Here is a 22,024-nt window from a genome sequence, read left to right as displayed (position 1 = left end):
ATTAACCTTAAAGACCAGTACAGTGAAAATATGTAGTAATAATGACTCTGCCTTGCTTGGATCTGATACTCGGGTCGGCCTGTAGGAGGAGCTTGAACAATTAAAGTGAAGGAAGCACTGACTGCAGCAGCAGCCTGCCAGAAGAGGTGATCGGTTTAAAACAACAGATTTAAGTCTGTACTTTGTTACTCTCATGTTTATTTAAAGAAATCTTTTCATGAGATGAATCATTTTCACATTTATTTTATGATTTGTTCTTCGAAACGCTGAAGAAATAAAATAAGATGTGCAATTTTGGAGTAGGAAGTATAAAGAGAACCCCCCCTTAAACCTTCTTAAAGCTTAATTAAATGCTGTAAAATTAGCTAAATCTGAATCATTTGACATTCACTCTGAAAGCAAATTGTCTCCTAATGCAATGTGCAAAGGTCTCGAATCGTGAATTTATTCTTTTGTTTCCAAACAGCCTGACTTAGTGGTCTTAATCAATTCTTCTAAATGCTTTCTAAAGGTCTGTCAATGTTTTTCTCTAAACTTTTACTCCTTTTTATTATTGTTCAGCGCACTACTTCACTATTTTTAAAATACATTTATTATTTGCTGTGTTATTTAATACTGACTAAAAAATCATTCAAACATGAAACAGCTCAAGAGATAAACAGACAACTAGTTTTTCAGCCCTTCACCATTTTTTTTCCCCATTCATTTTATTCTTTACTTCTTATATCAGTGTTGGTAATTTGGTTAAGGCCGATACATAGAATAAAAACTAGAATCACATTTCAAACCACATTTGCTGCAGTTACAGCTGCAAGTCTTTTGATGTATGTCTCTTCAGACGTTCTTATTTTGCAAATTCTACATTTTATTTAACCTATGACATATTACAACACATGACCCAATCAAAAATAATAAAAAAAACTAAGCAGAGATTGTAGAACTCCTCCATCTCATGATTAGTATAAACTGATGCATGAAACAGTGTTTTAGGAGCAGCAGCAAAAATGCCATAGATAAACCTGAAAGGACCAGAAAGCAAATTTTTGTTTGAGTCATTTTTAAGGAAAACTTTGGCCTTTTTAAGCAAACAAGACATACATGAGGAGAGGCTGAACATTTTCATGCACACTGTAACTGATCTATTCTTTCCAATCGGTGGTTTTGTGGCTTGCCACCCTGATCCTAAGGGGCACCACGATATGGCTCATGAAGAGTGCAGAGAATATGACGATGAGGTTAATATGTTGCCATGAGGTATGAGTGTTTTTCCATGGTTTTATTCTCTCTGTGATAAAATGGTAAATTCTCGAGGCTGTAAATAACCTCAGTACTCAATATATCCTGTTCACCTTTCAAGCAGCTGGCAAATCAGCTGTGGATGGATCAGCGCCAACTGCTGCACTGCAGTGTGTGCATTAGAGTTAGAACTGTGTCAGAAATATGAAACTGATAAAGCTTGAATTTTTCAACAGACACTTTAATCTGTAAATTATTAGTTGATCACCTGAACATCGAATATATCCGTAAGTATTTTAGCTCGTGCTTTTTGAGAGGTTACATGATGAAACATTTATGATTTATTTTATTTTTTTAAAATAAGCAGCTCTGTATTAGGAAGAGCTTAAATGTGACATTCAGATTTCTGTATTTGCTTTTTCTGACTGTGAAAGAAATCAGTTTGTTACAAAAAATTTTTTAAAAAGTCAAAAGACAATGTGACTCCTTCCCATTTAGTCAGACCCAAACGTTAAGGGAGATGGAGCGGGTCCCCTGCAGCTCATAATGCATTTAGACACCCGTGCAGCAGGGTGGCATCCTGAAACTCTTTTGAAGGCACCCTGGGAGTCGCTCACCTGTAAAGCCTAAGCTTTGACATTTTACAGACAAAAGAAATGTCTGCGAGAGTCAACTTTGCCTAATGATAGATCCCCATTGCTCCTGCTTTGTTGCATGGTGCTTCATATTTTATGGGGGTTTTTTTCTGATAAAGTTAAGAGCAAACAGGCCTGCCACAGAGAGTCTCCTGCAGCCTCGGTTGCCTTAATGAGACAAATAAATGAATTTAGTGTTGCCACATAGAGCTCCTGAAAGCTTATTATCAGGATTATTATTGAACTGTTATGAATGGTGGAGGGGGAAAAAATAAGATGTTGGACTGTAAGGAGGGGGGCCATGATGGGCTGATGCTACATATGTCCTTGATTACCTTCCTTCGGCTTTTATTCTAATAAGTGGCATTCTTTGTACTCCCTGGGACAGCTAGACAGTCTGACACACGATGAGAATAAATATTGCATGTGGTAGACATTAAGCTGTCATCCTGAAGAAGAAAAAAAAAGGAGACGAGATGGAGAAATCTGTGTGGTGTTCGTCGGCGCTACACTTTGCCTGCTCTTGTCACAATTGTCACATCTTGATGACTCCCCCCTCTCTACCCCCAGCCCCCTTATTTTCTCTCGCCCAGTCAACCGCCATAAATGACAGCATGGATACCCCATATAGAGAAAAATTTTGGCGATGCAGATTGTACTCTTTCGGGTTTGAATTCATAATGTTTGCCCTCTCCTTATCCTCGCTCACTCGTAAATACCCCTAAACACTGATCTGGCTCTGAAAAACGTCGCCTCGACAACCATTTTGAGGACCGAAAACTGAGACCGGTGGCTTGTTAAGCGTTCACAGTGTGCGTAGATTTTTAAAGTTGGGAGATTTAATGGGTGCAAAATATCAAAGAAAATAAAGTTACTTTAAAAAGCTTGTTACCAGCACACCCTCAAGGTTTGTTAGCGATACGATGCTCTTAATTAAAGCTGCTCCCATTGTGCGTCCACTGCGTTCTGTTTCCTCCTGTCTGCGATTGCTTTGAAGGCTATAAGAAGTTGATAATATTGGGAATAAAGTGTGTCTGTGTGTGTTGCTCAGAGGCTGATGTGTAATGTTTTTTTTTCTGTGCAGCTATGGCCACAGGGAGTAGAGAGCGTCTGCACTCTTGTCGCTCAGGAGCTCACCACTGGGAGGATGAAAAGCATCCCACAGAGATTCTGACTTCCTAGCCTCAAAAGCCACCATGAGCTCATACCTCTCATTTCTGTCTTCCTAAACAGAAGAAGAAGAGGAGGGGGATCGTGTGCTGCAGTATCCTAACATCATAAATGACTCATCTTTGCCAAACTGTGACCAGCAGAAGTAGAGGACTTTCGGTTTATGTGTGAAACAGCTCGGTTTCAGGTGCTGGAGCCTTTTACCTGTAGGCGTGGAGCGGGTTAATCTTTCAGCTTTTCACCGTTCAGTTGCATCTGAAAGGAGAATCCAAACTGGAGGAGGTGACCCACCTCTCACTGGCTTAAGTGGTGCGTCTCGTTAATAAAGTCTACCTGCGTCCAGACGCAGGTCATTGTCTCAGGTAGAGCAGTCCCTGTGCTTTTAAAAAGAGGAGGCCATTGTTTTCCCCCTCCCAGGCCATTTAAGCAGATCAAAGCTGGGACAAAGCCTAGGAAAGCCCCGGGCATACAGAAAGACAGGAATTATCCCCCCTCAGGATTCTCACACAAAAAAGGACAAATAAGCTCCAGAGGGTGGCCCCCTGTGGGACGTCACTATTCAGAGGCAATCTGTTGTGGATGGTTCAATTGTTTTTTGTTTTTTTCCCCCTCATTATTATTTGCAATGTGATGTTTTAAAACAGGAGCACTGTAAACGAAACAGGCATTGAATCAAAAGCCGTTTGTGTTGATGGACAGAGCCTCGCAAAAAATATTAGTTTCTCTTGAACTTTTACATGTTGTGGTTATAACCTTTTCCCACATTACAACCACAAATTTATATTTGGTTTTTTGGGGGAGATTTTATGTGACGAACTGCCAAAAGTTTAAAGAAAATTACAAATGGTTTTCTTACAGATGAAAATCTCAAAAGTGTGGCGGGCATTTGTATTCAGCTTCCCCTGGACTTTTGTGGGTTATGTCAGTCATTTTACATGCACAGTGTATCTGAACACAGTAGTCCAGACTTTGACTGGACCATTCGATTTTTACCACTGTAGCTCGGACTGTTTGTTTTTGTCCTGCATGAAAAGCCTCAAGTTCTTTGCAGGTTGCGTCAGGCTTGCTTCCAGTATTCTCCTGTTCTTAGTTCTCTTCATTTTACCATTAACCCTGAGAATCGTTTCTGTCCCTCCTGAAGGAAAACCTGCCCTCAGCATGATGCTGCCACCACCACGCTTCACAGTGGAGATGTGCAGAGTTAGTTTTCCACATAGTGGTTTTAATCTCTGTTTGACCAGAACTATTTCTTCCACATGTTCGCCGTTCCCGCTACATGACTCGGGTATGCATATGGGACTTCTTGTGTATTTTTTTCAACAACAGCGTTCTTCTTACCACTCTGTTTCTTAAACAATAAATTGCACAACTAATAGTTGCTCTTCCACCTGAGCTGTGAATCTCTGCAGCTCCTCCAGAGTTACATCAGTCCTCCATGACGTTTGCTGTGTGAATCGGTCTTAATGATGCTCTTTGTTCCCCATAAACCTCTGAGATCTTCACAGAACAGCTCCATTTATTATTAAGATTACTAGATTACATTTAGGGGTATCAGACTATAGGGAGATGAAAACAAATAGATTTTTTTTCTTCTCCTTTGTAATTATATGCTGTAGTTTGTTGGTCTTTCACCAAAAGTGTGTGTGGGAACGTTTAGTTGTATGAGTGTTTGTGCAAGGCACCGCAAGATAGACACAATGTTTTCATGTTGACCTGTTTTATTCATTAAAAAAAAAAAACATGCATTCTGGAAAAGTTTGATCAAACTGTAAGTGATAGCAGTTTCTCTGTGATCTGTGAGTGAAAAGCAGCAAACACGGCCGGCGCCTTTGCCTGCGTTCATGCTGCTGAATGATTAGCAGAAATAATGTCCCTGTCACCCTTAATCACATTAAAACGTGGTTAACATTTAATTTTTCCCACTTGATATGCAAAAATTTCCACTTGATTTGCAGCCGAGGCCATTGAAGTTCCATTATAAAGAGAATAAAAATTTCAGGCATCATTTGTTCAGAGGGGGATATCAGGACCAGAAAGTGCTGAATCCGTCTATTAGCAGAGCAGTGAGAGATGGCACTCTGCATTGGGACATAATGGGAGACTGACAAGAGACACTTGCACTCAAACAGTCTTTCTTCAGAGTTGTAAAAGCTTTCAAAAGTGAATCTAACTAAGGGAACGGGTTATTCAAATCTTTTATTGTTGGATTTGATCAAATCTAACTAAAAGGGATGAAATTAGATTGTAAATCTGCTCAAGAAAGACATGAAAGATGAACTGAAGCAAAGTTTACATAAATATTGCATCACATTTGAACATCCACATAAGTAATTGGAAGCCGCATAAATACACGGAGGAAAGTAAGACCAGAACATGGTGGAGATGCTGACAGAATTGGTTTCGGGCTCCGTGTTGACGGTGCATCAAAGCTCTTAATTGACAGCGCTTTGTTTCTGGAGTTGAGGCAAGGGGGTGTTTCATGTTCCCTCATGGCTAGGTGTTTGTCTGCTCCTATGTCAGTCAGTGCAAGGACCCAGAGACCCCCGGTGCTCATTTGCGGCTCACATTCTCCGTCTCGGCTTCACATTATTAAAATCATCCCTCAGCCCTCCACCAATAGCCTCTTTGTTACCCGGCCGGCTTGGCTCGGCTCTGTCAAAGTCTTCACCAATTACAGTCCCAGGTACAATGGTCTATTCAAAGGATCACAGCCCTTGACTGGTGTGGAGAGAGTGATTTGTGAATCATTATTCAAGCCGCCTGTAGAGAACGCAATACCTGAGGAATGCAAATAACGTGCCACCAAATAGACAGCTGTGCCGCTAAAAGTGACAAACTACAGCTGTTATTATCTCAGATTGGATTTTTCCCCCCTCATGGAGCGCCCCTCCGTCGCCTGTGTTTTGAGGCTTTTTGGCTTTTTCTTATTTTCCTGCGAGACTCTGGTTGCCACCTTTATTCAAAATGCAGAAAGAAAAGGGAAATATTAGGTTATGGCTCTTAATAGCTGTGCATGTAAACTGAGAAACAAACTGACACTTAAACAGCATTCAGTCAAAGCAAACGGCGCCGTCTTTGTGTGTGTGTTACCCTGTCATATGTTGTATATTGATAATCATTAGGTAGAAGCGGTGATCTGGTGCTGCGGCCGATAACGCCGGGGACATTGTTATTGGTACGGATCTGATATTGAGGCGCTCCGGGTTCCTCCCAGTCTTTGATTCCATATGGGGCCTTTAAACAGGAAACCAGGATTACACATAATGACAGGGCCCCCCTCAGAATCAATCCGGGGCCGACGTGTGAAAATGGATTTGTGCGATGCTGCTCTTTGCCATCCGTCCAATCCCAGCCTCGGAGCTTGTGGAGCTAATCTCATAATTGCCCTAACCCCCTTGTATTGTTCTGGCTGAGGGTTGCCATTAAGTGTGAGGATACCTTTGTCCTGCAATGTCAGGTGTCCCGCTGGAAGAGGGAGACAGAAAAAAAAAAGAAGACATGACAAAGACATTTAAAAGTAAGGAAACACTTAGTGGTTATTTGTTCCTTTCTCTCCAGGCTCCAGGCAAAATGTTTATTTAACACCCAGCAGGTAAATTAAATGTCCCCCATAGTAAAACACTGGCATGACAACTGAAGGTCTGGGTTTTATGTTATCTGTGGAAATGTTCTTCTTTTAAACTCCTTTTTGGCTGAATTTCAAGTTGTTTTTTTTTACTTGCCATTTGTTTGGTTACATTGGTTTTTCTGATAGGCATACTGCACCCTCAACCATTAAATTGCACCCCTTAAGTTCGCTTGCCAATTTTTTGTTTCTCCCATCCCGTCATCTTCTCTGCGCATATCAGGAAGATCAACTTTTTGATTTCTTGCCAAGTCTTGCTTGTCACAGTTCCAGCTGTTTTAAGCTGTTTAGTTATTGCTCTGACTGTGTTTTAAGAGCAGGTTTAGGTCAGTAACTCTTTTCTTGTAGCATTTTCCAGACTTAGGGTTAGGGTTAGGGGGTTTGGTAGGGTAAGGGTTAGGGTTAGGGGCTGCACGTCCAGTCAAAGCTGAGATTTTGCACAGTTGCTGCATAAATTAAATGTGAGTCAAACTCCAGTGTGAACCTCTGACGGTCCTGAAGTGATAAAAAAGTTTTGACGTCATACGTGGCAAAGAAATGACAATGCAACAAGGTCCAGAGTGTGGCAGACACAATTCTGACAACTTCCACCTACATGGCGCCTGCTGTGCTTGTTTGGTTCATTATTTGTATTCGATGGAAATGCTCCCCACTTCTATCCGCACTAAACTGTGATGTGTGTCACATTTCAGCACTGAAATAGTCTGATGTAAGACAACATGAATGCACAGACTGAGATCCTTTGTGTCTGCAGTGTGAATGCAGATTGTTTCTTTATCAGGTCACATTTATGGTGCGTTCAATTTTGACTCCGAATTTGGAGATGGGGCCTGGGAAGGATGTGACACTTGAGCGTCTTCTCTTGGCAACATTACCATTAGTGTACAAGATGATAAAACTGTAATTATCCCTATTTTAAGAAACATGTTTACAAGCTGTGCTAGTAGTTTAAGGAGATTTAAAACTGTCAAAGAGCAAATAAATAGTTTAGATTTGCTACATTACCTGCTGTGTGTTCTCTTTGCACAGCATCCATAGTCACAATACTGAGCAAGAATTCCCACTTAGGCAATTTATTTTATTACTTCAACTCAGAGTAAAATTCATATAATATATAGATTTGTTAAATGGCAAAATAATACAATATTTTTTTTCTCTTGCTTATTTTTTGCTTAGTTATTTTGAAGTAAAACCCAAAATTCATGATTTTGTAGGTCATTGAATGGCCAAAACAGCATTTTCAGTGTCTTTCTATTGATTTTATGGACACTTTTAATTTTGTATGAGAGTGATGTTTGAGTTGTCATTAACTGTAAGCATAAACATGAACACAAATATTACATAGATATGTAATAAATATGTATGAGTTTCATCTTTTCCTTTAAGTCGAATTACTACAATAAATTGACTTTTTTATAATTTTATAATTTATTGTGATGCACCTGTATTTCCAGCCAAGATTGACTAAAGCCCATCCTTTATTTGCATATATGCACCATTATGGTCCAGGTCAGCTAGTCGTAGAAAACTAATGAACTAGTTCCTTCTTTAGTAAAAAATAAAATAAAATTTACAAAACAGCTTATTTACATTTGATAGTGCCAGCTGGGCTCTTATAAAGAAAGTCAGAAAAAGGATCATAGAAAAAAATTAATACTAAGTTTATTAAAATTACAGGTTGTTTTTTTTTCATCGTGAGTTGTTTCCATTGTTAGTTATTAAAACCAATTTATTGTCTCAAAATCAATATGTTTTAAAACCAAATGAAGACATTCTTTAGTTCTCTGTATGAATCAGAAATATTTAGAAGTGAATAGTGAATATTTTTTCACTTCTTCCTAAGATAAACTTTGAGCTTAAGTATAAATTACAACCTTGTAGCAGTGATTCAGTAATGCTGACAAAAAAAAATCCAGGTGTAGGTCTAAGAAATACTGGCATATAAGGCATTATTATATGCTATTTTATATCTACAGGTACAGAAAATGTATCAAATAAAATTTAAGCAATTTTCTTTGTACATAAAATATCAGTTAACATAAACACTAATAATAAGTTTATTCACTTCTGGTATGCTAACCATAAGCATAAAAAGCATAAAATCTTACTGCTTTGTTTACGTCACTGTCTCCATTCAAACAAATCCATTTTAAACTCTCCTAAAAAGACCTTCATATTCTCTGCTGCTCTCATGAATATGGATTTCCAAGGCCACAACAAGTACCCCCTTCTAAATCAAATCTTCCTTGGTTTGCCATTTCTCCATCAGGTTGGTGAAAATCAAGGAGTGGGTGGACAGTCACGACCCCGGAGCCTTGGTCATCCCCTTCAGCGGCAACCTGGAGAGTCGACTGCAGGACATGAGCGAAGAGGAGAGACAGAAGTGCTGCAAAGAGCACAAGACGCAGAGGTTAATTAGCATTCAGTCTCCCCACACTTTATTATCAGCTGTGTCCTCCATGCACTCCTTTAATTGCATGTGCTGATAGAATAATAAATGGCAGAGTAATTACCATTATAAAGCAAAGGATCCCTCTTCTTACTGAACAACTCAGTCAAAGGGTTTTCCTCCAAATTAAGTTTTTAACTGTCATCTGTCATCTGTAGGTATAATTATAACTTGGTGCATTTTGGGTTTATTGTTCTCGTCTGAAAACCTCTATGGAGAGAAAAATTGTGACAGCAGAGACATTTTTTTTTTCTTTTTCTTTCTTTTTTTTTTCTCAGAAAAGACCGAGGCGTCGAGTTGAATTCTTAAAAATGTTAAATGGGACTACAAGCATTCTAATTAATCATGCAAACCATTGGAGAGTTGAATGTCTCATGTGAAATGAAGTGACCCATCTTGCTCGCTTAATGAGTTTGTATTGGAATAAAAATGGCGCCTTGCCGCTGACGGGAACTTTTCCCAGGTGTCAGCAAAGTATAACAAAACGATTAAGACCCTTTGATTCACGCTGAAGTTTCTCTCCACCAGTGCCCTGAGCAAGATCATCAAGGCGGGCTATGCGGTCCTGCAGCTGGAGTACTTCTTCACCACTGGCCCAGACGAGGTCCGTGCCTGGACCATCCGGGTGAGAGCCGGCCACGGCGCCGCGTGAACACACACCGCATCCTGCGTTCCACCCTGCTGGCACCCTCTCTGATATCACACACTTCCAACTTTGTCATGGTCGTGCTTTAGCTAGTCATTACAGGCTGAGGATAACTTCAATTACTGGTGAGCTGCTGAACGGTGAAAGTGGGGGCCCACATTGATTGAGGAGGACAACAATTGATTTTGCCCATTACGTCCGTGAGAATGTTTCCATCCTGTGCAGATCTGCCTGCCCTCCTCCTGCCGCTGGAGATAAGGAGGCCGTCCATTGTGCCTGCCTAATCTGTGTGACGGAGGGTGTCTGTGCCAAAATTGATGTCGCTTTTCATCCGACTGTTTGTGGGCCTTGCCGGGGGCTCCTCCTCCGTGTGTGTCTCAGTTTACAGAGCCCTGCCCGCCAAGAGCTCCGTGCAATGGGATCACAGGATTTACATCAATACAGATGTCGGCTTTGCATGTTGGTATTGTGCGTTTTCTCTCTTTTTTTCCTTTTCTTTAAGTGGATGGAAGTGCATATTTAAAATGCATTTTAAAATTTAAATGGAAAACCAAATGGGTTATGTGTCATATATTATTCAAGCTGTTTCGAATCACAGTTTTGCAGTGCAGAATGAATTTAATCCATTTAAAGAAGAATGCACACTGTGAAACATTTCTTGCATTATTGCACAAAGAAATTGTCACAAGAACATCAGAATAGGTTTTTTTTCTGAATACCAGTTTTACTATCTCCAAATGGGTCACAGAATATTTTTTGTTTTAGCATTTATAGATTAGAAAATTCTTGAATTTTAATTTTAAACTTGAGCAAAGTTTGCGTTGTTTACTCACATCTTCAACTAAAAGTTTAAAAACACGGTTTGTTTCATAAATTTGCACTTTTTCCCTCTCGGGCCATTAATAACCTCTCATCACTATAATAACCATGAAGCAAACTGCCACTTAAAATCCCTGTGAAAACAGACTAAAGAACAAGAAAAAAACTGTTTTATGAAATGTAAAAAAAAAAGATCTCTTGAAATTTTTAAAGAAAAATGTTGAGCTACAACCACAAACCTTAATGAATTTCTTGATATTTCATAGACAGAACAAAGTCGTACATAATTGATGCATAAAGTGAACCTTGGGACCGATCTCAAGTCTTTTGATGCCTCTAGCGGATTTTCTTCAGGGTTCCCCAGTATTTCTCTACATCCATCTTCCAATCAGCCCTGTCCAGCATTCCTGTCCCTTCTGAAGAAAAGCGTCCCCTCAGAATTGCAACATGACAAAATGTGAAAGAGCACATTTATTTTTGCAGTGTAGACGCCAGTCATTTTCTCCAAAATGAGGAAAAATGTGGGACTTTCTAGTCTTAAAAATGAATAGTGATTCTTCAGATTTCAACAAAGCAGATCCAGAACTGTGGCTCATTTTTGTCATTTCACATTTACAAACAATCAATTTACTAAGATGCTACAAACCCCATTAATCCATAAATATTGTTCAGTTCAGTTTCAGTTTTTGTTTGTTAATTCTCAAAAGTCCAATCCAGTTCATTCCAATTACATAGAAGCTAGGACTGCATGACATGCAAATCCTAGATATAAAATCTCAGATCCAGTTTTAATAAATTTGGTTCATTTGAAGACAATCCAATGATATAATAACATTTAATCCAATTTAGTGCAAATAATAAACCAGCTATAGCTATAGCAAGCTCAAGAAATTCTCTCTTTATTATCAATACAAAACCAGAACTAAAATGGGTTTATTTTAAGGTTTTGATTTTGAAAATAAAGTTTCGAGTAAATCAAATTAAATCCCTCTGAACACTTGGAACACAAAATCCTTTAAAATAATTGACTATGGGATGCTTTCAATGGTTTTTGTTTCATTAGATTTTGAATTTGAACACAATCTGCTCAAACTTATAAAAAGCACAGCAAACTGTTCTCCGTGTTTCATTAAATTCCTCTGGTTGAACAGGTCAGTCTTTCCGTCTCGTCTCGGGATGCTTTCTCTCCTGTGCTTGTTATTTACTGAAGAGTCTAAAACTGTGCACAGGCCTGGGGTGAAAGTGAGCTCACTTCCTGTTTTCTCACGAAGAACTTGTTATGTCTCAGTCGGATGACATCACCGGATTTATATCATGATGACTGATGTCCTTGCTATTTACAATAAAAGCACCTGAATGCTTCAAAGATATCCTTAAAAAACAGGCTTGTGACTCCTCTGTGTAAGTGATTACAGCCAGCCTCGATTTGTGTGTGAGGGGCATTTAGTCAGGTAAGCATCAGTGAGTAACTATATTAAGCCAATACATCTTGCATTGTAAAAACTACGCTCAGCAATGTCATGTTCCTAAGTTCTTTAACATGCTTTATTAGGCAGCCTCGAGGTGACCATTATCTATCAGCCTGCTCTGCATAGCTCTTAACTAGGACAATGTGGCTCTCCTGTAAAGTACCAGATGAAAAAAAAAAATTCAAACCCTTAATCTATTTTTTTTTCCTCCACATAGACAAACCTTGATACTGATTAATGGTAGTTAAACACACAAGTACTCTGTCAGTGAGATTGCAAATAGATGGTAATGTATTAGAGTCATTAAATACGCATCAGTCTTGTGGCATGAAATATGTTGACCCCAACCTGATTATATACATAATTAAAACCGCTCAACAGCCCCTGAGCACGGCGCTGCGGAGCGGCTCGACAGACAGGAGTCACGATGATGCACGGCGGCCACGTCACTTATTTGCCTCATTTGTCATTTCCGCACATCTTTTCTGTGCATATAAATTGCAACATTTCATCATTCAGCACTTTTGTCTTAAAGTGGTTCAGAGAATTTTTACAAAACAATTCGACCGATACAAAAAAATGTCTCAAAATGGGCTCTGAAGCATGAGGCGACATTTTGATTCTTAGTTTTTAGCTTAAGAGAGTTTCTGCTCTTTTACTCTCTTCAGCCAGCTGAAGTTATTTAGTCAGAATTACCCTGTCAAAATAATATTCTGGTTTCTCAAAAGTAATTAGCTTTTAAGACCATCTTATTGTTATGCTACTGTATCTGAAGTTGGTAATTTAATTGTCTTTTTATTCAAATAATCTATAATTAATTATCATAAAATTAAATAAGAAATGTCCGAAATTGAGAAATATGTGACTGTGTTGTTTGTTATCCTGAGAACTGAATAAATGAACATGAAAAACACCTTGAAGGTGCAGAACAGCGCTAAGTAAACAGTTTGTTTACTTAAAAAGTATTTGCATGAAGTTCTACATCTGTGAAATTGTCTGGTGCCACAGAGGAATTTTAATTGAGTAACTGTAGGGCTACGTTGTACTCATAGGTTGTATGTTGTGATAAAGCCCACATTCTCTAAAGATTATGTCCTGATAGTTAAGATCGTGGTTGTAGCTAGACAATAAAACATGGGTATCAATTCTAAAAAAAAAAAACAACAGCAAAAACAAATCCCTTATTCTCACTGTCCATTTACCTTTGATAATGGGCTCCAAGTCTTGACCTTAATCTGGATCTCCATCCACATATCCTCCATCAAATTTAAGACAGATACTTGCCTGGTCATTTCAAAATGTTTATTCAATTTACATCATTCAAAAATAATTTATTTATCCCAAAGGAAAACTAAATTGTATTGTAACTTTTATACTCCAAGTATTTTAAGTCATTGTAGATGGTGTGATGTGGGCAGGAAGGATCTCCAACAGCAGTCAGCCTTGCAACGAATCTGAAGACACCTCTGACAGAAGAAGCTGTTGTCATGTTATGACCGCCTCATGGCTGTCATAACATGCTGACAGCTCTATATTTGGGCAGCAGTGACAATATTCCCAGTAACGTGTCATGGCACACATCAGTTGTTGAAAAGCACTTTCTGATCCATCTCGTTTGCTTTTGCCATTCCTCTTTAAATTTCCATGAAGCTTCCTTTTCAACCCTTCTGGGATATGCGGTTGTGGTTCAGGTATTATTTGAGCTTTTGAGGTGCTTGTTGTCACAGTTACGCATCATAACTACCAGAAAGTAAAACATAGCATCCTGCTACATAGCATCCAAAATCATGGGAAATAATTATCATAACCTTCACTGCCTCAACCAAGAAAATTCAGAATAATATGGAATAATTGTGAACCAAATCATAAATTTGTTTTTGTTTATGAGAACCTCAGAACCAAGCTTCCATGCAAGCAAGAAACTGGACCAGGTTGTTTTGAGTCGTACCCCACGTGAAATTCTCCTACGGTTTGTGTGAACTTCCCAGAAAGAAGTTTGTCCAGAGCTTCACTCTGAGCAGGAACAAACATAAACAGCCTCTTCTGAACCTATAGTGGGTTTTAGGTTACATTTATGTTCATGATGATGAATCTTGTCCATCATACCCACTAGAGAACATCCCAGCTGTAACTCTTGACATTTTAAATTGTAACAGTTTTAACTTACCTTAGTTTGCAGCAGATTTGTGGCAAACTAATCTGTAGAACCACACAGCACAAGCCCACTGACTATACTAATACAGGTATGCACTCAAAGAGACACTGACACTTTAATCCATCCATATGGTCCCAAAAGCCTCGCTATGATGATTGTTATTTTCAGCCCTGAAACTTTGGTTTGTTTGCCTAGAAAGTTTAGTTTGTTTGGGGAGGTGTAAATGCACAATCAAACTCTGATTCAGAGCAAAGGAATCGAGGTTCTGGTAAACCTAAAACCTAGGTCTTTTTTTAAAGTGAATTCTGGAGTGCTTTGAAGGTATATGTGAATGCCAAGCTGACCAGAGAGCTCTCCAAAAGTGGGAAGCAGACTATAGTGTAGGGCATTCTGGGTAAATACGACCAAAACAAATACAAGAGTCTAGCACTAGCTGGAGAAATAGCTTTTGTCTTTTAACAAAATCAAAAGAGAAATCCTACAATCACTAAAATTTGACGCCACTCCGTTTTTGTTTATATTTTGTGAAAAAGGAGGCTGTGCTCATGTATTCTTCGGAGATCTTTCTGTCATTTCCTTTAGTGGTTCTTGGTGCAGTGCCACCACAGGCGAGGCGGTAAATAGGTTTTTCAAAGGGTCTGGTTCACTTGACACAGTGCAGTGTGAAAGCAAACTCCACCAGCTGAAAATATAACACATGTTGCCATTTTGGTCCCCTATCGAACTGAGTCCACCAGACACCCTCAAGTACAGGATATTTGAAGATTTCTGAAGTCAAGCAGCAGTTCGTAGAAACCTATCTAACATGCTGTGATATCTTTCCAGGCTAAACGTGAATTTGAATTTCCAAACTCTGGTGTGTCACAATAGTCTGACCTGATAGAGTAAGGTCTACACCACCTTAGCCTCTCACTGCAACACTGGGTCCCGGTACTGTCATGACCAGAGAGCTGAGCAGCGACCCACAATGAGGCAAGATTGCTTGGACAGAAATCAATACAGCTAAGGAATGAGAGTCAGAAGGCATTGATAGCAGCGCCAGGTCCTTATCGGTGTCCAGGCTGCCCTAGCAGGCCACAGCCGAGTGGAAAGCTATCCAGAAATCTGGACAGAGGCAAGAATACCCAGCGACTGAAAAACACCCCTGGAGTCATTACGCTGCTATCACCCTATCAAACACCATGTCGCTCGCATGCTGTAATCCATCTTCTCCAAAACAATTCATTTGTCCTCTCCTCTTCTTCTTCTGTGACAGAAAGGAACTAAGGCTCCACAGGCTGCGGGGAAGATCCACACGGACTTCGAGAAGGGCTTCATTATGGCAGAAGTAATGAAATTCCAGGATTTTAAAGAAGAAGGCAGCGAGAGCGCTGTCAAGGTGAGCAGTTAGTGTGCCGGAGGAGATGAGGGGAAAGTCTCCTGTGATCAGTGGAGCTGACAGTCGCCACGCAGCTTCGACTGAAAACTCCTCTTCACCTTTACTCGGGGGAAGAAATTACTGCACACACTCAGGCACCACCAGTGACAAGCCAGCTGATTCTGGGTCTAAACACTGCCATTGTGCTCCAGCTGTGCATATCTTTATCACAATGTGTTCTAACTGGCTGATGGCAGCTCTTGCTTTTGACTTGGCACAGATGCTCAGAGGAAGCACTTCTTCAGCTCGCCAGGCGTTTATCAGATCTGTACGGTGCGCCGTTAGCTCAGAGCTCTCCCGCGCCAAGTCCCTGCTGTAGGCATGTGACAGTGATGTAAAGTGGCAAGTTAAATAAAGTGTAAAATTCCTCAAACAAGGACTGCTTCATGGATGGGTAGCGCAGGAATATGACTTGCATGTCTTAGTTATGTCTGTCCGCCTTGGTTTTGACCTGTTAGCTGTTTGTGTGCAGCCTCATGTTAAATGCAATAAGATACAGCGCATTGCTAAATTTTCACACCTACTGAATTATTAAATTTTTTTTTGTCACATTTCAGCCACAGTAACCAACAAAATACACAGGGATTTCATTTGATAGACCAGTGCATACTTGTGGTGTGGAAGGAAGTTTCAATTGGTCTTTTTTTTTGTATTCATAAAAATCTGGTGTCTCTGATATCACTAAGCAAAATCCAATGCGACCACCTGAAAATCAGCTTTTTAGTCTCAAACTCTCAATTGGACTTAGGTCTGGGCTTTGACTAGACCATTCTTACCATTCTCTTGAATTTGCTTTGATCTGAATCGTTCCACCAAGTTTCACCATGAGAATAATGTGTACCGAGTCGAGGCATAGGGTTAGTTTTCAAATGTAAAAGTATTAAGCAGTTCCGTTTTAGTTTCATCTGGTGAGATCTCCGTAATGTTTCCTATGGTTTGGGCCAAACTGCAGATGTTAGACAGGGTTGCAGTGGTGCCAAGCTGGGAATTATAAACCAACCCTTTAAACTTGTCCACAACTTTATTCCTGACCTGTCTGCTTCGATCTTTCTGATTTATTTATTTATTTCAAACAGGTTTTTTTAAAAACAAGACAACAAGCAATCAAAGGACAGAGAAAACATGTGCATACTTAACAAAATTATGTTTGATCTGCATTGTTTTCTAACAAACTTCTGAGGCCATCGTAGATAAGCTGGATTTCAATGTAGCTTAAAAGTCTTTATTTATTAATCAGGTGAAGGCAGTTGGTTGCCATATATTTTTATTAGGAGTATTATAAAAAGGGGAATTAAATACACATTTCACTCCTTTATTCCTTTATTTAGTATATACATTAAAAAACCCTTTTCTTCCACTGATACATAAAATCCTGGTTAAATATAATGAAGATCCTGGTTGTGATGTAATTAAGTCTGAAAAGGATTAGTAATGATTTTACAAGGCATGGGATTTTTTTAATGAAATACATCAATTTCTTCAAAAAAAAATGTACAAATGGTTCTAATGTTTAGATTGAGCATAAATTTCTACTCTGCAAGCTGAAAGTACAGAATAAGAAATTAACAAATTAATGCAGCAAAATTTTGTTTTTTTCTGATTAAACAAACCTCGTTAAATTGTGGCTTCATTAAATGAAAGCAGAAGGGGCTAACTTTGCTCAGCATAAACCTCGTCATCCGCAGCCGTAAGCCATGCTGGCGTGATCTCTTTATCAGCTGCATCGACTCCTTGTGCCCACTTACAGACTCAGCTAATGTAATTATGGTGGCACAAAAGGCCCGTGGAGACCAGTGAGGAAGGAAGCACTAAAAAACATTTACACCTCTTTAGTATTCGAGCCCTCTTTTTTTAAAATATTTTTTTTTGTATTTAATGCAGTGGCGGTGTATTGTCCACACCCCCAATAAGCTGCTAACTGAGAGTGAATCGTGTTGGTCTCTGGGGGGGTTTCACCATTGTTATCCGGGGTTCAGATCTGAGTGTCAGGTCCTCACTGCTTGCTCTCACTTTAATCCCTTTTTGAGCCTCAGAAGAACATGGAGCGTCTCTGACTGCGGCATTAAGGTCCATGCTATTTAATGCCAGTTGTGGGAATAGGCTGCATGAATAGGGCCAGAGTACGGGGATATCACATTATTAGTAATCATATCTGCTTAAGCCAAGCTTGCCGCTCCAGATGGCTGCTTTCAAGTGCAAATGAACCAGTTAGATGTGTCGGGTTTAATACATACTCAGGAATCACAAATAGCCATTGATTTTTTTTTTTTTTCCTGTCTGCCTCTCCATCCTGTGTTTCTGGTGGTATTGAGCTTGGATTAAATGGTCTCCTGAGCCTTTTAAAGGGACATTGATTCCTCTAATTAATTGTGCACCGTGCAGAACCAGAATGGATAAACCTGTCTGTGTTAGCACTTCAAGTCAATTATTTTTGAGTTTGCCCGGGAAGGAGAACAAACACTTACAGTATACAAAAGAAATGTTAGAACTTATTTAGTTTCCTTGAGAAGTTTCACATCGCTGTAATCAAAGACTTATTAACATTTTGTGCCTGTGCACATGAAGCTCAAACGAGCAGACGAGAGGATTACTCGCTCAGTGGGAATTCAGGCACCCCCACGCGCAAAACACGCGTGCATTTCTGTGTGTGTGATTCAGTGTGTGTGTGCGCGCGTGTGTGTGCACGTGTATGTGTGTTTGCATGTTTGATATACATAAATGACAGTGGCGCTACCCAGGGGTGTGCTTGGGGGCAATGGCCACCCCTACAAATTTTTCCTGCCCACCCAACTGTCTGGCCAGATAGTCATTTATTTATTATTTGTTTGACCCTTTTCTGCGCCCACGTATATTTATGTTTTCCACAGTGTGTTGATTGGGATTTTTTAAAAATGTTTTTAGTGTGCCAATTCACCTCTTTAAAAGCTTTCTGGAAGCGCCTCTGGCAAACACAGTTTGATACCACAATGCATCGTGAATTAGGCTTAATAGTTAATGTAGTTGGCGTGATGATATTATAGACTTACACTAGTTCTGCTTGCTCTTTTCTTATTTAGTCCTTCTTTGAATTTCTTTCAGGCAGCTGGGAAATACAGGCAGCAGGGAAGAAACTACACGGTTGAGGATGGAGACATCATCTTTTTCAAATTCAACGCACCAAATGCACCAAAGAAAAAGTGACTTAGGAAGAATATTATAATGTTTACACAACTGATTTTATGTTTCATTTCCTCTTGGGGCCCGTACATGCAGTGCCACCAGAAAGTATTCACACCCCTTCACTTTTTCCACATTTCCTTAGACTTATTCTGAATCAAATGTGTGTAAAATGTTCTTTTAAAATAAATCTACTCAGAATGCCCTGTAAAGGAAGGAACGTATAGAAATACGTTGTCAGACATTTTTGTACATTTTCTAAAAATTTTAATATTTGAGCTTAATAGGAAAGAAAGCACTCACACCCTTTGAAGTCACAGTCAAAAAGGAGATCTGCTTCTAATTTCCACAGTTTTTCCTTGAGATGTTTCTTAAACTTGACAAGCCTGTGGTACAATTCAGTCGATGGAATAGAATCTTAAAAGTAATCCATTTGTCTGTAAGAGCTCTCACAGTCGACGGTGGATATTGGAGCAGAAACCAAGCAAGCCGCAAATCTGGAGAAGGAAATAAAGACATTTCAGCATCATTGTACATAAAAAAGAAATGCTGTTTGAAGATCTGGCTGCCTGAACAAACTGATAAATGAGGGAACTTTTTTCGACAGCAGTAACTGGGTGACAAATATACAGAGGTTCTTTAAGAAAGCCTTCTCCAGAGAGTCTAGAAGCTCAGACTTTTTGTCATCGATTCATCTGTCAACACAAGAATCCACCATCGGACACTGCCAAGATAACAAAAGGAATGGTTTCAGACTATACTGTGAATGTCCTTGAGTGGCCCAGTCAGAGCTGGACTTAAATCTAAGTGAACATCTTAGGTAAATGATCTAAAAAGGGTTTTAAAAACTGATCCAAACGTGTCTGAGCTTGAAAGGATCTGCGGATAATAATGATAGATACTCAAAGCAGGTGTACCAAGCTTATAGAGACGGTCCAGCGAAGACTTGAGTCTCACTAAAGGTGCTTTGACAAAATACTCAGCAATGGGCAAGAAACACTTGATTAATTTCTACATCTATCTTAAAGGCTGTTTTTTCCAATATTTGTTGGGTAATGTGTGTAGATATGCGGGACAAATAAACACTCAGATCTATTTTGGAGCCATACAGAGTGGGAAAAGCGAAGGGTTGTCAAAACTGTCTGTTGGCACTGAAGTGCCTCTTCTTAAGTTTTGGTTCCCCACGTTGAGAGACAAAACAGAGGTTCTGTAAACTGTGACAGATTCTCTATTTAAGATCAGCATCAGGGATCTCCCCCAGCCCCCTCCAAATTGTAGCAGCATTTTAAGGAGCATATTACTCTCCAGATACTTCATTAATCTCCATCACGGGTGCCAGCGCTGACACAGCTGACAGTGGAAACAATACCACCTGCTCTGCTCCCCCTCCTGCAGATAATGCATGTTTTACAGTAGGCCAGATGTCTACACTCAATAAAACATTTGACAAAAACCAGCCTGTGTGTGTTTAGGGATGTCTGTATTGAGCCGAGAGCTGCATGGGGATGGCGATAGCGGTCCTGCCGACCACTGATTAGAGAATTAAAAGACACAGCTGACATTGACTGTAGTGTAGAGGGGACAATTATAATTAAGTCTGTTAAGTGATGCTGATTTTGGAAGGGCACATGGAGGATGCAGGTGCTTTTTGCCAAAAGGAAGTGGTCATTTTGAATTTGTATTTCCAAACAGATTGAACTAACCTTTCACTGAATGTGTGTGCTCTATCTTTGCCCTGAAACCAGAGCTGGCCCAAAGCATAAAAAAACTAAGTCACTCATAGTCAGAGCCCCAAAGCCAGCAGGGCATAATTTTTTGGGTGGTGTTTTGTGGCAGCTTTCCAAAAAAACCACTTAAGGCTGTTTTGAAACTTCAAGGGGATCAAATATCTTACAATACAAAAAAAAAAAAAAAAAACACATCCTGCACATAATTGTTTGTAAGTGAGGTAGAACCCAGTTATAATGCTATTCCCAATCAAGTAAAACCGAAGAAACAAATTGTAATATGTACCTTAAGAATATTTTAAGCTTTTACACATATAGCATCAAATTTAGAAAAATAAAAATGGAAAATATAAAATTCGAAAGAAAAAAAACAAATAAAATCATGCATCTTTATAGGTCTATGCAGAGTACAATTTTCACTCTGTTGTTGTGTAGTATCTGGATATCTCTGAGTTTTACAGGATCAACTTTTTATTACCAAACAACCTCCATTCTGTGTACTACACCACAAATAATAGCCTGAAGAAATATGTTGCACTATTTTTCTTCAGCCAGTTGTATTTTAAAATTGATTGTATATGTATTGCTCAATATTTAAAATTAAAACACAAAGTATTCATACCCCTGCAAGACTAAGGCTGTCAAATAATCTTAATGCAAATGTAATATTAGCCTTTTGGAGTGACCAACAGTCTTTACTTGAATCTGATGGGAAATCTTTAAGGGGAGCTAAAGACTACAGTGATGCACTGAAGCATTTCTGCCTCAAAGATTTGAATTTAATCACCCAAGAAGAATCACCAAAACATCAGTGAAAACGTTAAAAAAAAATCTGGTCAGCTTGTATACAGGGATCTGACTTTTTTTTTCTTTTGGTTTTTTTTTGTCATTTAATTTCAATTTTCTTTTTTTGTTGAAATATAAAAAATACAATTTTTTTAGTTTTATCTTATGGGAAATGCCTTTGTTGAATTACAATAAATCTATATCAATATCTCAGAGGAATTTAAATGAATATTCAGGAATCAACATGTTTTATAAAATAATTTAAACTGAATGCTTGCCTAAAGCCATAAAGTACACACAACACAGTAGAAGAAGCTTTGATGTTGCTGTTTCTTTTTGACTTGAAGTTCAGTTTATTTATTTGATCTATTCTGTCTTTATTGATGCATAAAGAGCAATTAAGTAAAATCAAGCTTCAGAAAATTCCTTACAAAACTAAACTGTTCAAAACACCTTACTGTCAAAATTAGAACGGCAAAGAGTCACAAACAAACCCTTACAGGCATAAATAGTCATTTCTTTTAGCTGTGGCTTCATAAAAAGAATTCATCAGCGATTCTTCTTGACCTTTGACCTAACCTAGGAAGCAGATCTGAACCATTGAACACAACACTTGAGTCCCTCTTCATTCCAGGATTAGGTTTTTGATGGGTTTACAGAAAACAAATGCATATTAACAAAACGAAGCAAAGCACTAATTCACAGAGCACTTTCTTGCAAAAAAAACAACAAAA

At 39.1% G+C, this 22,024-nt stretch overlaps 1 protein-coding gene across 2 annotated transcripts in view; it reads left to right on the top strand.

Moving 5' to 3' along the window:
* Nucleotides 1–20,233, top strand: part of LOC103458345 (obg-like ATPase 1) — a 53,436-nt gene extending 33,203 nt beyond the window's left edge. The window contains exons 8-11 of one of the 2 annotated variants that reach the window (XM_081603330.1): nt 8,936–9,076; nt 9,644–9,740; nt 15,460–15,582; nt 18,704–20,233. In XM_081603330.1, the coding sequence (XP_081459456.1) occupies nt 8,936–9,076; nt 9,644–9,740; nt 15,460–15,582; nt 18,704–18,820 (478 nt within the window). In that variant the 3' untranslated portion in view covers nt 18,821–20,233. Of the gene's footprint in view, nt 1–8,935; nt 9,077–9,643; nt 9,741–15,459; nt 15,583–18,699 lie in introns of both variants that reach the window. The other variant, XM_008399047.3, reaches the window with a different exon arrangement.
* The last annotated feature ends 1,791 nt before the right edge of the window (nt 20,234–22,024 follow it).

This window comes from Poecilia reticulata, chromosome 2 (assembly GCF_904066995.2).
Source record: "Poecilia reticulata chromosome 2, P_reticulata-male-v2, whole genome shotgun sequence".
In the NCBI taxonomy this organism is placed as follows: Eukaryota; Metazoa; Chordata; class Actinopteri; order Cyprinodontiformes; family Poeciliidae; genus Poecilia; species Poecilia reticulata.
This window is presented reverse-complemented; position numbering and strand designations above follow the sequence as displayed.